The sequence below is a fragment of the Gossypium hirsutum genome, chromosome A04, assembly GCF_007990345.1.
Source record: "Gossypium hirsutum isolate 1008001.06 chromosome A04, Gossypium_hirsutum_v2.1, whole genome shotgun sequence".
In the NCBI taxonomy this organism is placed as follows: domain Eukaryota; kingdom Viridiplantae; phylum Streptophyta; class Magnoliopsida; order Malvales; family Malvaceae; genus Gossypium; species Gossypium hirsutum.
This window is the reverse complement of record NC_053427.1, coordinates 62,903,775-62,917,398: the sequence shown is the minus strand read 5'-3', so window position 1 is coordinate 62,917,398 and position 13,624 is coordinate 62,903,775. Positions and strand designations below refer to the sequence as shown.

The 13,624-nt window shown below is 31.3% G+C and overlaps 1 protein-coding gene across 1 annotated transcript; it reads right to left on the bottom strand.

Moving 5' to 3' along the window:
- Positions 1 to 5,574: 5,574 nt before the first annotated feature.
- On the bottom strand, positions 5,575 to 9,637 carry LOC107931533 (DEAD-box ATP-dependent RNA helicase 38). The gene is made up of 8 exons (XM_016863440.2): positions 9,266 to 9,637; positions 8,874 to 9,167; positions 8,556 to 8,783; positions 7,667 to 7,732; positions 6,736 to 7,140; positions 6,516 to 6,627; positions 6,194 to 6,279; positions 5,575 to 6,088 (listed from the first exon to the last, which is right to left on the bottom strand). The coding sequence occupies exons 1-8, from the start codon at positions 9,515 to 9,517 to the stop codon at positions 6,026 to 6,028; spliced, it is 1,506 nt and encodes a 501-aa protein (XP_016718929.2). The 5' UTR covers positions 9,518 to 9,637; the 3' UTR covers positions 5,575 to 6,025.
- Positions 9,638 to 13,624: the final 3,987 nt, after the last annotated feature.

Below are 13,624 nucleotides of genomic sequence, written 5' to 3'. Positions count from 1 at the left end.
GAATTATCACAAAAAAGCTATATCAATAAAGTACTCAAAAAGTTTAGCATGGAAGGTTGTAGATCAGATGACACCCCTATTACTAAATGAGACAAATTTAATCTTACTCAATTCCCTAAAAATAACCTTAAAATTTAGGAAATGCAAAAGATTTCTTATGCATCAATTTTTAGGAGTCTAATGTATACTCAAGTATGTACACTTCCAGGTATTGCATACATTGCTGGGATGTTAGGTAGATATTTAAGCAACTCTGGTATGGACCATTTGATAGTAGCCAAGAGGGTTATGAGGTATCTTCAAATAGCAAAAGATTAAATGCTCACTTATAGGAGATTAGATTATTTACAGGTCATAGGGTATTCTGATTCTGACTTCACTAGGTGCCAAGATAGCAAGAAAGTTAAATTAGGCTATAGTTATCTGTTAATTGGAATAGCTATATCCTGGAAAAGTGACAAACAGACACTTGTAGCTTCTTCCACTATGGCATCAGAGTTTGTAGCATGCTATGAAACATCAAACCGTGGAATATAGCTGTGAAACTTTGTCATCTACACATTTAAGAGAATGTAGAAAGACACGCCCGTGTCTCAGGCCATGTAACATTCGAAATAAGGACACACGACCATGTCCCAGCCCACATCTGTACTCGTATAACTCTCTGACTTGGGTCACACAGCCAAGCCACACGCCCGTGTGCCAAGCCGTGTGCTAGGCCATATAACTGTCTGACTTGCAACCCTTTGAAACCTACAAGGGACACACAGCCATGTCGCATGGCCGTGTGTCACACACGACTGGGACACACACCTGTATCTTTGGCCGTGTGAACAAGAAATAGGCCAAATTCAAGTCATTTCATTCACCCAAATCAAGCACACACCTACAAGCCATTTGCACATATAATCAAGCCTTTAAAACATGCCTAAAACATACATAACAAGACCAATTCAATAGGTCATTTATCCATACAACCAATATGCCCAAAAGGCACCTCAATCACAACAACCAAATATGCTTAAACATATGCATAATTTAGTCATTCATTACCCATACATTTCTAACCTATTTTCTTACCAAACTTACCGCAATGACCACATGCCAAATCACATTAAAACATACCAAATTGGTCTTTCAAACATACTTTCACTTGGCCATAACCATACTAACCATCAAAGCATTAAAATGCCAAAAGTTTACCAACCATATTACCACATTTACAAGCCAAACATAACAACTATCTCATCAAACACAATTCACCTATACATACCATTATAACCATGACCACAACATCAAAATCTACTGATATAGTAACTCGATAGCGTGATAGGTCTCTGACGAGCTTCCAAATTGATCGAGTTTCCAATAATCTAGAAAACATAGGAAAGAAAAACGTCGTAAACACATAATGCTTAGTAAGTTAGTAAATTATGAGCATAGCTTACCATTCAATGCATAATCATAAAAACAGACATGAATCAATCCAACATAGCTTGACACAAGCCTAGGTATCATCAACAACCCAAGTTAGTGATTAAACACATAACTTAACAATATCATCACATGGTAAGGTATAGTACATGAGCTTAACATCACTTAAATAATACTTCACATAAACATAAGTATTTATACTTTGATTATCAATATTTCATACCTTTTCATGAGGTCTTAATTTAGCTTTCAGTACACTTACCATTCTTTCCCTTTTTATGCCCGTCGAACCACTTAGAATAATATCAGATATACGGGAAGCTCACACAAATTGTGCTAAATACATGGTCGAAACCATTCCTTTCCTTTTCCTTTACATATATGCTCACTCGAGCCATAAATGGGTCTGTTCATACAAGATGATAGTCGAAATGTAGCTACACAACGCCTCTCACACAAGCTGACGAGTATCCGCAACAAATGCTGGAACTCAACCATCGGTAGGACATTTAGGACCAGCACCCGTAACATGCTAACCCTAATGACATGTCATTTGTATCATATATATTCCTAAGGTTCAAATGGGGCTCAATAGTCAGCGTAACATCATTGGATTTTCGTCGTGACAAATACGATGAATAACATAATAGCATTTAAATCAAATACATTAAAATGTTATTTAAACATACGAACTTACCTCGATCACAAAAACGACGAAATAGGATCGACAAGTTTGATACTTTATTTTCCCCTCGATCTAGATCCGTACGAGGCTTAACTTGATCTAAATAAGCAAATTCAATCCATTTAATATTCACTCTATTCAATTCAATCCAAAATACATACTTTTGTAAATTTACACTTTTACCCCTAATATTTTAACTTCTTTACAATTTAGTCTTTAAACCCGTAAATTGAAATTCATGCAATTTCATTCACATATTATGCTATTCGAATTCTATATAAACCCATAGCAACTCATACAAATCATTATTTCACAATTTCACCATGTATTTTTACACATTTTACAAATAAATCCCTTATTGACATTTTCAATAAAAATCACTTTACAAAAGTTGTTTATTTATCAACAAAGATTCATTTTCTTCCATCAAACATCAAAAATCACATGAACACATTCATGGAAAAGCCCTAACCCTTTAATAGTTTTGCAAACTAGTCTTTGGGCTAGCTAGATTAAGCTACAACGATTCTGAAAACATAAAAATCATTAAAAACGGAACTGAAATTCACTTACATGTAAGGGAGATATAACCGAAGCTTTAAAACCCCATTAATGGCTTTCTATTCGTCAATAATTGGTGGAAGAAGACAACAACAAAGATGATATCTTTGTTTTCTTTAATTTACATAACATATTTATCAATTTACTAACTTAACCTTATTAATTAACTTTTAAAAACACTTCATTTTATGTCCATATTTGTCCACCAACTTCATGAATGGCAAAATTACCATTTAAATCCATTCACTTTAAAGTTTCATAGCAAATTATCCCTTTTAACTAATAGAACTCTACTTTTGCATATTTTTCAATTTAGTCCTTTTCACCAAATTAAACATGTAAGCAATAAAATTTCTTAACGAAATTTTTATACAACACTATTAACATATTGTAGACATTAAAATAGTAATAAAATAAATATTTTCACGTCAAATTTGTGTTCCCAAAACTATTGTTCTGATTTCACTAAAAACGGGCTGTTACAAATATACTCAATTATGGGCACATATAATGTATAATGCTATTTTAAAGTGTGACACAAAATTAAGTGACCAATTATGTTATAAGTATCATAGGTATTAAAGTGTCATGGAAATAATGTGTAGTTACTATAAGTAGTATTTATAATTTGATCTTCGTCAATTTATAAATACCCAAAACTGATTTAATAATAAATTATTTAAAAAAAAAGAGAGATAATGGTCCCCAAGAAATAGATATATCTCATATTTCTTTTCCATCCTCTTCTGAAAAATACAAAAAGAAAAAATAATTATTTTCTTGGATGATCAAAACCTTCTGAAAAATCTCAAATAACAAATTCAAGTATACTTTCATATATAGTTTTATTCTTAATGGCTTGATAAAATAGTTACTTATTTATATTAGATTCTTTCGATTTTGTCAGAATTTTCATTAAGCGCCAACAATAGTCGACGGTATCAGTGATGAGTCAGGAAGGAAAAATCAAAGTTGGTTCGTTCATGAAGGAGAACCGGATAAAACCATAGAGAAAAGAAAGAGAAAAAATAATATTATAAATAAAATTTTGGACGCTGATAGATAGGTTTTTAATAGTATTTTTTAATATTTAGAATAATTTTGAATACTATTTTTAGGTTTTTTAAATAAAAAATTAAATTTACTGTTAAACTAGGAACATTCTCTTCTGGTTTCACCCGAAATTCAAAGGAACTAAAAAAAATTTACTTGTATTTATGAAGAAGAGAATAGTGGCATACATAAGTTCACGTGAAATTCATTTTTATATTATACATGAAGAAAATTAATTTTAATTTTTTAAATAGTCCCTCACAATCATCCTTTCTAAACGACTGCTTTCACGTTCACGTTGTGAAAATGGCTAATTTTAAACTGAGATCTCAAAAAAGATTTTTTTTTTTTTTATCTTGAAATCTGAATGTAACATTATATTATTGCAAGCTTCTAATCGTATAGAGGTTAATAGAAAGTGTAAGTGCCCTTGTCGTGGAAAATTATTTCTTCTTAAATTAATATATAATAAAATTATAATTTAGTCCCAAAATGTTAGAATTTCGATTTAAATCTTTTAAAAATTATAAATATATGAATCAATACAGTTGTAAAATTATTATTCAACTCTCATAAAAATATATAATTTAATTTAAACCCTATAAAAATTTCTAACAGCCCCGGCTGATAGAAACAGATATATTAAGAAAAGCAATGCCAACTTCATTCGTATTTGACCCAAGGGATGAAGCAAATGGAAAGAAAGAGTTGAATAAATAGGACCAAACCCCAAATATTTAATTAAGCAAAGAAAAACATTGCCAACTTTAAACAAAGATTTGAGATTCCAATAATAATGACCAGTAGAACCGCAATCAACATGGCTAGCTATAGCGTTAATGATGGTAAGCCTCTTGTTTCATTTATGTTGTTCTTTTGAAAGAATTAAATTATTTTAATATTATTTTGTGATATAAAATTTGTAATGTTATTATTGGATTATATTATATTATATTATATTATAATACTATTCTAAATATATAATAATATATTCATATATTAAATTTTTAATTATAATATTAAAATTTTCTACATATATATTGATTTTGTAATTTTTTTATGAATTATATTAATTTAATTTAATTTACATAAACATTTAATAATAACAGAATAGTAATAATATCATTTACACTTAATGCTATTACTTCTCTAATTCATTCAACAAATCATGATATTTATTATTTCTATATTTTATTCTCACTATATAATTATTACAATATACCTTATTCTATTTCTATGTTAGTGTTATATTGCTTTTGATTAGATAAATTGTGATATTCCTTAAATAAAATATGAGTAAAATTTTTCGTTAAAATATGATGATGCAACACTTTAGAATTACACATTATTTAAAGATTTAAAAAAAAGTTACACAAAATCTAATAAATACAAAAAATATTATAAAAAATAACTAATTTTAAAAAATTTAAAAACTTTTATTAATAACGTGACGCAATCTTAAAAACTCTCTTGATTAATGGCTAAAGGCTATCACCCATGAAATCCACTCAGTGATGGACAACTTTGAATATAATACATGCATGTGCGACTCAAATATGTTCCTACAATAAGTAATTCAAGATTAATATAATATATATATATTCAAGAATAGGATAGAAAACCTCGCTAAGTTGAAAAGACTAAATGCTACTATCTAAAAATTGATAAACCTTACTAAAAATGAATGTCTTCACTCCGAACACATTCTAATTGTTTTAGAATTAAATTTTTACCTTTCTCAAAGAAACAAAAAAACGGAAGTAACTTAGAAAACCAAATAGACAAATAATGTCCCAAAGTTAAACTAGTACTACATTTAAATTTGAAAGGAGCACAACCTCTAGTATTTAAACCTTCTGCTTTCAATCATCGTGTGTTACAAACGGTAATAAGCGGCAATAGTTGATTATTCTGGTAAGAGGAAAACAAATAACATACCGAGTCGAAATCCTGTTTTCTCATGAACTTGAACCAAGAAAATCCGCTGGCAAATTACAAATTTTAGTTTCAGAACATAAATTACATACTATAAAATATGATTTGGATCCACTGAAATCGTCATGATACCCCCCACTTCGCATCCAATTTGAGACCACATATGACTTTATGCCCTTTTCCTCCGTTCAAATACTCATACAGCAACTTACTAAAACATGGTGCAACTAACAAAAATCAAAATCAAACCAACAGAATCGGGCACAAATAGTCGAGTATACAGCATACTATAAGCACAATCTGTTTGTTCCTCTTCTCTAGCATTTCACCAAGATAGCTTTGACAGAAGGTTTCCGTTCATAATAAACCGGCTGACCGGAGAGCAGTTTTAAAGTCTTCCTCATTCTTCCAGTCAGGAACCTACCATCCAAGAACGAAGTTGTGGAAAGCAATCATATGAATATGATAACAAAAAAAGAAAAATGTATGGACTTGCACCAGCACCACGCACAGGGAGGGCTTTACCTCTGCTATTTTGCTGTCAAAATGATTTTCGATTTTGGATATTATCATTTGGTCCATATCACCACAGAGTAAGTTGAACACGGCTCCTGCAAATCAGACAGACATGACCCTGAATGATGTGTTCTTCAAGTAATGTTTTCATATGCAAAACAATTATTCAATGCCATTGATACAAACATTGTCTAACAGAAAAAAAATTGGGACATCTGGAAAAAGCTGAAATATTAGAACTACAAATCTAGCTACCAGTCAGGTTTATCAGGCAGCAGGAAGCAACAGTATCCTCATTTAAGGGAAATGACATTTTCATTCAGAAACCTACCCTTGCGACCAAAACGTCCTGCTCTGCCAATTCTATGCAAGTAAACCTCACAATCAGGCTCCACACGGTTGTCGTGTTTCACAGGAAGATCATAGTTGATGACCAAATTAACCTGCAGAAAAATACAATATTAGACAATACAACTTGTAGACGGCAAATACAATATTAGGATAATACACCTTGTACATAGCAAAACAACTCATAGAGGAGAAAGAGATACCTGTTGTTGGTCAAAACCCCGGGCAAGGAGGTCCGTTGAAATGAGCACTTGAGTCAAACCATCTTTAAATTCCTTGACTATCTTGTCTCGTTCAGCTTGATTGAGAGCACCTTGAATTGTGGTAACATCATAACCAAACTCAACAAGTGCTTTATGCAACATGCTTGCGCTATTCCTTGTGCGTACAAATATAATAGTCTGCCCTAGGCGCTCTCCAAATTCTAAAATTCTATCTTTAATCACCATAACTTTGGAAAGTTCATCTGGAACATTCACCTTGTATTGCTTCACAGACTCCAAAGATAGTTCTTCCTTCTTAACAAAAAGTTGATTGTGATCTCTCTTGACTATCTTTGAGACAAAATTCTTCACAGTGTCGCTAAATGTGGCAGAAAACAGAAGAACCTTGAAATTGATTCAAAAAATGTATACAGTCAATGTTTCCCAATACCAAGCATGAAAAAGAAAGTAATCAATCAGTCATTGATCACTAATGCTAAGCATGCATCACAGAAAAATGTATTCAACCAGTCATTTTTCTTCAATGCTCAGCATGCAACTAGGTTGTGATATTAACCCTATTCTCCTAACCCATAGGCTTAGCCCTTTATAGACAAATAATACATATGCAAGTCCATTTGGAGCAAGAAATTAGCAATATCAATGCATTGGCATAGATCAAAAATTGATATCTACCAAACAAGCAGAATGATTAGTTTATAATCCATCACTCTTCATCCTGAACCATGTCTGAGTATAGGCTTCTTTGATAACAGCTTATAGAACCACCAATTTTATGTCATAGTTCAATAATAATAGACGCATAAAACGTTTCCAACACCCACTAGATAAAGAAAATTTAAGACATTACATAGAAAAAAGTTGACACACCACATGCAAATAAAATTTACAAGACATCTTTGATACAAACCTGGCAGTGAGAACTCATCTTTTCAATATCCCTCATTATTCTCAAGGAGTCATCTTTAAAACCATCCTGCAGCAAAGAAACGTACATAAGCAAATTAATGATTTTATGAAATCTAGTCAAATAGTTGGATCATATGATTGCACTACATAATTAAAAAAATGTCCATCCTTCCAAAATCAATCATCAACAAACAAAGTCATTCCAATCCTCCTCAATGCTCCCTCACAAACACTTCCCAGAACAAAAAATTAAAAGAATACAGCAAGCAAACATCTTTCAGATTGATAGAAAAGAGGAAACATCTTTTGGAGTTTTTAATGGCCTACCAATCCTATCATTCACAAAATTTAAATTCTTATCACACTTCACTATTATTAATTGAACCCTATTCTTCTTGTCATGCTTTACATTCTTAATTACAGTGACACGAAAACCTACACAAGGAATTCCCACAAGCATGCTCAAAAGCTATAATATTCAAATAAAACGAAAAATAGACAAAGCATTGTAGTAAAAATTCTGCAACCTCCACCTAAAATCCAAAGGGCTACACGCTGGATGTTGCAAATCAATTGAAGATGCAAACAATTGCTTAGGCAGCCATGAATATCACATACCACTAGAAAGATAACTCCCAAGTTACCTTCTCATATGCATAAGATGATTCACTAACAAACACGTCTCTACCTATACAGCTGACCAAACCAAAATCAGGTAGCCACAAATTCATATATAGACAAGTAAAGTTAGACACTGTTCCACAATAAAGAGACTTAGTTAAAATTCTAAAGTTGCAACAATTTGTTCTTTCCTAATACTGAGAACAAGGCACTACAAATTCTAATTTCATCAAAACAAGAAGCAGATAAACCAGCAAAACAAAAGTTACCTCAGCCAGCATGTGATCAGCTTCATCAAACACAAGAATCTTCACATTACTCACACCCAATTTCTTTGCTGACATCCACTTCTTAATAGTGCCAGGAGTACCAATAACTACTTGAGCGATAACGGGTGCCCGTTTATTAATTGGAATATAATTGGAACTATCCATTGGAATAGCACATTCTGATGTTATCCCAGTATGCTTCCCCATCTTCCTAAGCACTTCCAAATTCTGCAAGAAAACACAGCCAAATTTTAACATCAAAACCAAAACCCAGATTTCATTGGTACCTCAAAAAATTCAAGATCTCATGAACTTAACCTGAATAGCCAGTTCTCTAGTAGGACAAATGCAAAGTGCTTGAGGAGCTTTTAGATTCGGATCAACACGAGACAGCATTCCAAGAGTAAAGCAAGTGGTTTTACCAGAACCATTGTGAGCTTGAGCAATTAAATCCAAGTGAGGAGGCGTCAAAATCATTGGTAAACTAATAGCTTGGATTTTGCTAGGCTTTTCAAATTTCATCTCAACATATAGCCCTTTTAACAATTCAGGGGACAGATTCAATTCCTCAAACGTAAATGCTGAAGTGTATGGTGTCTCCCCAGATGTGACCTGCAAAAGTCGAACAAAAACATGAAGAAGTCAAAACCCTAAATCTCAGTCGAACAAAAAAGGAAAAGGCTCAAGTATTTAGGGTCAGGGATAGATACGGCTTTGATGTTGGAGTCCTCGGGTTCGTCGAGGAACTTGTTGATCTTTTTGCTTTCATCGATTTTTAGGTTTTCAACTCCGAGTTCCGGCGCACCTTTGTCTTCCGATGAAGTGCTCGGTTCTTCCGAAGCTTCGTCTTCCATATCGGCCCATCTTACTGGTGCCTCGGTGGTCTTTTTGGTTTCTTGAGGCGCTGGCGCCTCGGCGGTGGTAGAGGTAGAAGGGGCGGAGTTAGAGGCGGTTTCAGCCATGAAGCTCTAGAAATCGATGGAACAAAGGCAAAAGGGTAGTAAATCGGTTTCTTTTTCTTATTAGGCTATTAGGAAAAACCAAAATCAGAAACAAAAATGACTTTATATATAGGTGGAGGAAAATTATAAAGAAGGCTCGTTAAAATCAGATTTATATAGGCTCCAAACAATATCAACCGTTTGATTAAAAGCAATTAATCTGAACCATTGAAAGAAAAAGAAAATCTTAAAGATAAAAATGCAACTACCTTTTTTGTTAAATACAACTTGATTTATCGGTAAAATATTCGTGAATTCATACTTTAAAAAAAGGTTTTATTTACCTCACCCCTAACAGATTACTGTAAAATCTCGCCGTTTAACCGACTTACACCCCAAAGTAAACGGTTTAGTTTCTTTCAACTATATCCTTCCTTTACTTTAGTTTTTTTCCTTTTTCAGCTTTATTTTCAATTAAGTAATTTGATGTTAAAAAAATTTTATTAAATTTATAAAAGTATGATAAAAATCTTTATAGTATAAATTAAATTATATTTTATTTTTTCTATTCAGAAAATCAGTACGTTAATTCTTGTATGTTAATCTATTTTTGTTATTAATAATTTATTTTTATATATCAACATAAAGTATAAATGACACCTCACATATCATTATGTTAAGTTTTATATTATTGTTACTCATTCTCTCGTTAAAATCTCTTTTATGGGTGATTTTTATTTGAATATAATAGACCACCTTCAAATATAGGTTTTAAGTTTTGTAGTGCTATTGATAGTAACTGAGACAATAAGGGCAGTAATGTCATTCTTTTAATCTTAAAACCACACTTTCTTACACTTGGAAAATGTTTAGGAGGGTGCAAGCAGACTAAGGGTGGGTTTGGGGCGACGGTGCGGTGCGTTTAGCTTACTTTTTGTTTCACGCTATAGTATCGCTACAGTATCCAATCTCACTGTCACCGCTGTTTTTACACTAAGCATAGGTAAACGCACCGTCTATCCAAACTCACCCTAAATTGATGGTGTCAAATACACGTAACCTGCATTTAGCTTTGAGCCTTTGAGCTACAATGACACGCATAATATCTATAGCTACTTACATTATTTCATGCTACGAAGAAAGGCTTAGCTCAACTATTGCTTTCCTCCATTGTTGATGGACTTAAACTAATGAAATCAATTAGTTATTTGCTTTGCTTGTGTCTGTAATAGGCCAAATTTGACCAGGCCTCAATTAAACTTCAAATTATTTACAACATCAAGCTCAAACTTAAACCCAAAAAAAAACCCTAAAGCCCAAAGTTATGGCCCACTACCTAAACAAATTTTGGCAAAAATCAGAAAACCCTAACCCTAGGAGCGCCGCTGCCCCCATGTGCATCCTCTGATAGCCACCTGCTCTGCCATCAACCACCACCCTGCAAAGAAGGAAGAACACGCAAGATCAATAGAAAAAACAGTGTTTGGAAATTGGCTATAAAGCCACACAAAATTGAATGTAAAGGGGTTCTTGAAAAAAAAGAGGATTATCAATACAAACAGTAGGTGTTCAAATACAAAAAAAAATCAAAAACAGATAGCAGTTGAAGAAGAAAACGATTCGTTGTCAAGGTTTCCTCTTTTATTTTATTTATTTTCCTATTTTCGAATCTATTTCCTTGCATATATACGTCTATTATAAACATAAAAAATACAAAAATAATAATAATAAATAAACCTTTTTATTTTTCGGCCACTGTGTGCAGTGGTCGGTGACGGTGGCCGGCGCGGCAGAGTCTGGTAGAAACGTTGCAGGAGCAGAGACCTCTGTAGAAAAAAAAAGAGAAAGAAGAATTTTTTTTTTTGGAACAGAGAAAAAAATGAATTTTTTAAAAAAATTGGATTTATATAGGCCACCAAAACGACGTCGTTTTGGGACTGGCCTTATACGCCGAAAACGACGTCGTTTTGCCTCATGACCCGCGCACTGACCCGACCCGCCTCAGAAGATCCCCGTGTTTTCGATAAAGGGGCTATTTGCGCATTTGGTCATTCCGCTTTTTTAGTTTTATAATTAAATCTTTCTTTATTCTTAATTTTGGCCCAAAAATTTTGTTTTCATTTCATTTCTGTCCCTACTAAAACTGTGCGTTTTGGGGGGAAGGGGATTATTTTCCTTTTGGTCCCCCCATGTTATGCGCGTGTTCAAATAGGTCCTCCCCTTTCTTTTTATTTTGAATTTCCCCCCAAACTTTCGGTTTTAAATTCAATTCAATCCTTTTTCCTTATTTTGATGTTTTATTATTAAAATTAAGTGTTTTATCATTTCCTTATTATTATTATTATTATTATTATTATTATTATTATTATCATTATACTTATACTTATATTTATTTTATTTTAATGCCATTTTATTACTATTTCCATTATTATTATTATTATTATTATTATTATTATACATACACATCCTTTTACTACTGTTTTTTATAAACATATATTATAAATATTATTACTATTATTATTATACTTATATTTATATTTATTTTGTTCTAATATCAGTACTATTACTACTTCTATTATTATTTTTTCTTTTTGTTACAATTATTATTTTTCATACACATATATTATTATTTATATTATTCCTATTATTAACGCCCTTATTACTGCTATTATTATTCCTTTTACTATCACTATTATTATTACTATTATTACTATCTTTTTATTCTTATTTTTATTTATATTATTATTATTATCTTATTTCGTTCCTATTATCTTTTTTAAGATTATTGTTGTTATTATTCTTTTACCATTTAATACATTATTATTAATATTTCGTTATTATTATTATCACTATTGTATTATTACTATTATTATTATTATTTTATTTTCTTTTTTTGTATTTACTTATATGTTATTTTTTTATATATCAACTAATTTAGTATATATATGTAAATTTTTAGCACACTTATTTTGTTTATACATCACTACTCTTATTATTATCATTTCATCATTTATTTATTTATATCCTTGTAAATAATTTTAAACTTTAAATCATTTATTATTTGTATTATCGTATTATTACCATTATTATTACCATCACTTTTTACTTTTATTACTATCATTATATTATTTTATTTTTACTTTCTATTTACCATTATTATTATTATTACTATCATTAATATTCTTATTATGACTATTATTATTATCATTAGTATTTTTTACTACTATTATTATTTATATTATTATTATTCTTATTATCGTTCTCATTATCATTATCATTGTCATTTTTATTTTTTATGTTTTATAGTTTTTATGTATTTGCTTATTTCATTTTTCTTATACATTTGTTTATATTTACATATTACTAGCCTTGCTATTATCTCATCTTTTATAATTGCTCATATTATTGTTATTGACACTGTCGCACCTATTATTATGTTGTTATATGTATTAATACCATAATTTGCTTTTACGTTTTACTATAAATCACGTTATATTTTTACTCGATACATTAAAATAATTCTTTCATAAAAGTAATATTCCGTATTTGGTAAGTCGAGACAATCGTGCCCTAACTTACTGGGTTTCGATTTTTCTCATTTAACCTAAATAATGGAATATTCTTTTAAATCACAATACGAGTTTTGAAATAAATGCTTACTCTCGAAGATGCGAGGTGTTGTGTCCTAACTTACTGAATATGACATCTTGTTACCTCGAGATATGAGTTTTTGCAAATAAAGGCAATATTCGGTATTAAGAAATTCGAGAAAACGTGCCCTAATTTATTGGGTTTCGACTTTTCTCGTTTACCCTAAATAACCGAACATCCTTTTAAAAAATTAAAAAACATTAATAAAGGCAAGCTCATTCTCAAAGTTCGAGATGTCGTGTCCTAACTTACTGGGCATGACATTTTATTACTTCGAGATGAGAGAGTTCTTAATATCTGTTTTAATTTATTCGATCATTTTTCAATTAACATTAATACAAAGAGGGATCGTATTTTAAATTCTTTCAAGTTTTCAAATCTTCACCACTAAGACACTAGTTAATCAACTAGGTACCAATTTTGGGCGTATCGAGGGTGCTAATCCTTCCTCGTGTATAACCGACTCCCAAACCTGTT

Coding starts and splice junctions, on each gene's coding strand:
- LOC107931533 (XM_016863440.2), bottom strand. CDS start 9,517: ATGGCTGAAACCGCCTCTAACTCCGCCCCTTCTACCTCTACCACCGCC. Junction 8,784..8,873: donor CTAGAGAACTGGCTATTCAG/GTTAAGTTCATG, acceptor GTTTTCTTGCAG/AATTTGGAAGTGCTTAGGAA. Junction 6,628..6,735: donor GGGGTTTTGACCAACAACAG/GTATCTCTTTCT, acceptor ATTTTTCTGCAG/GTTAATTTGGTCATCAACTA.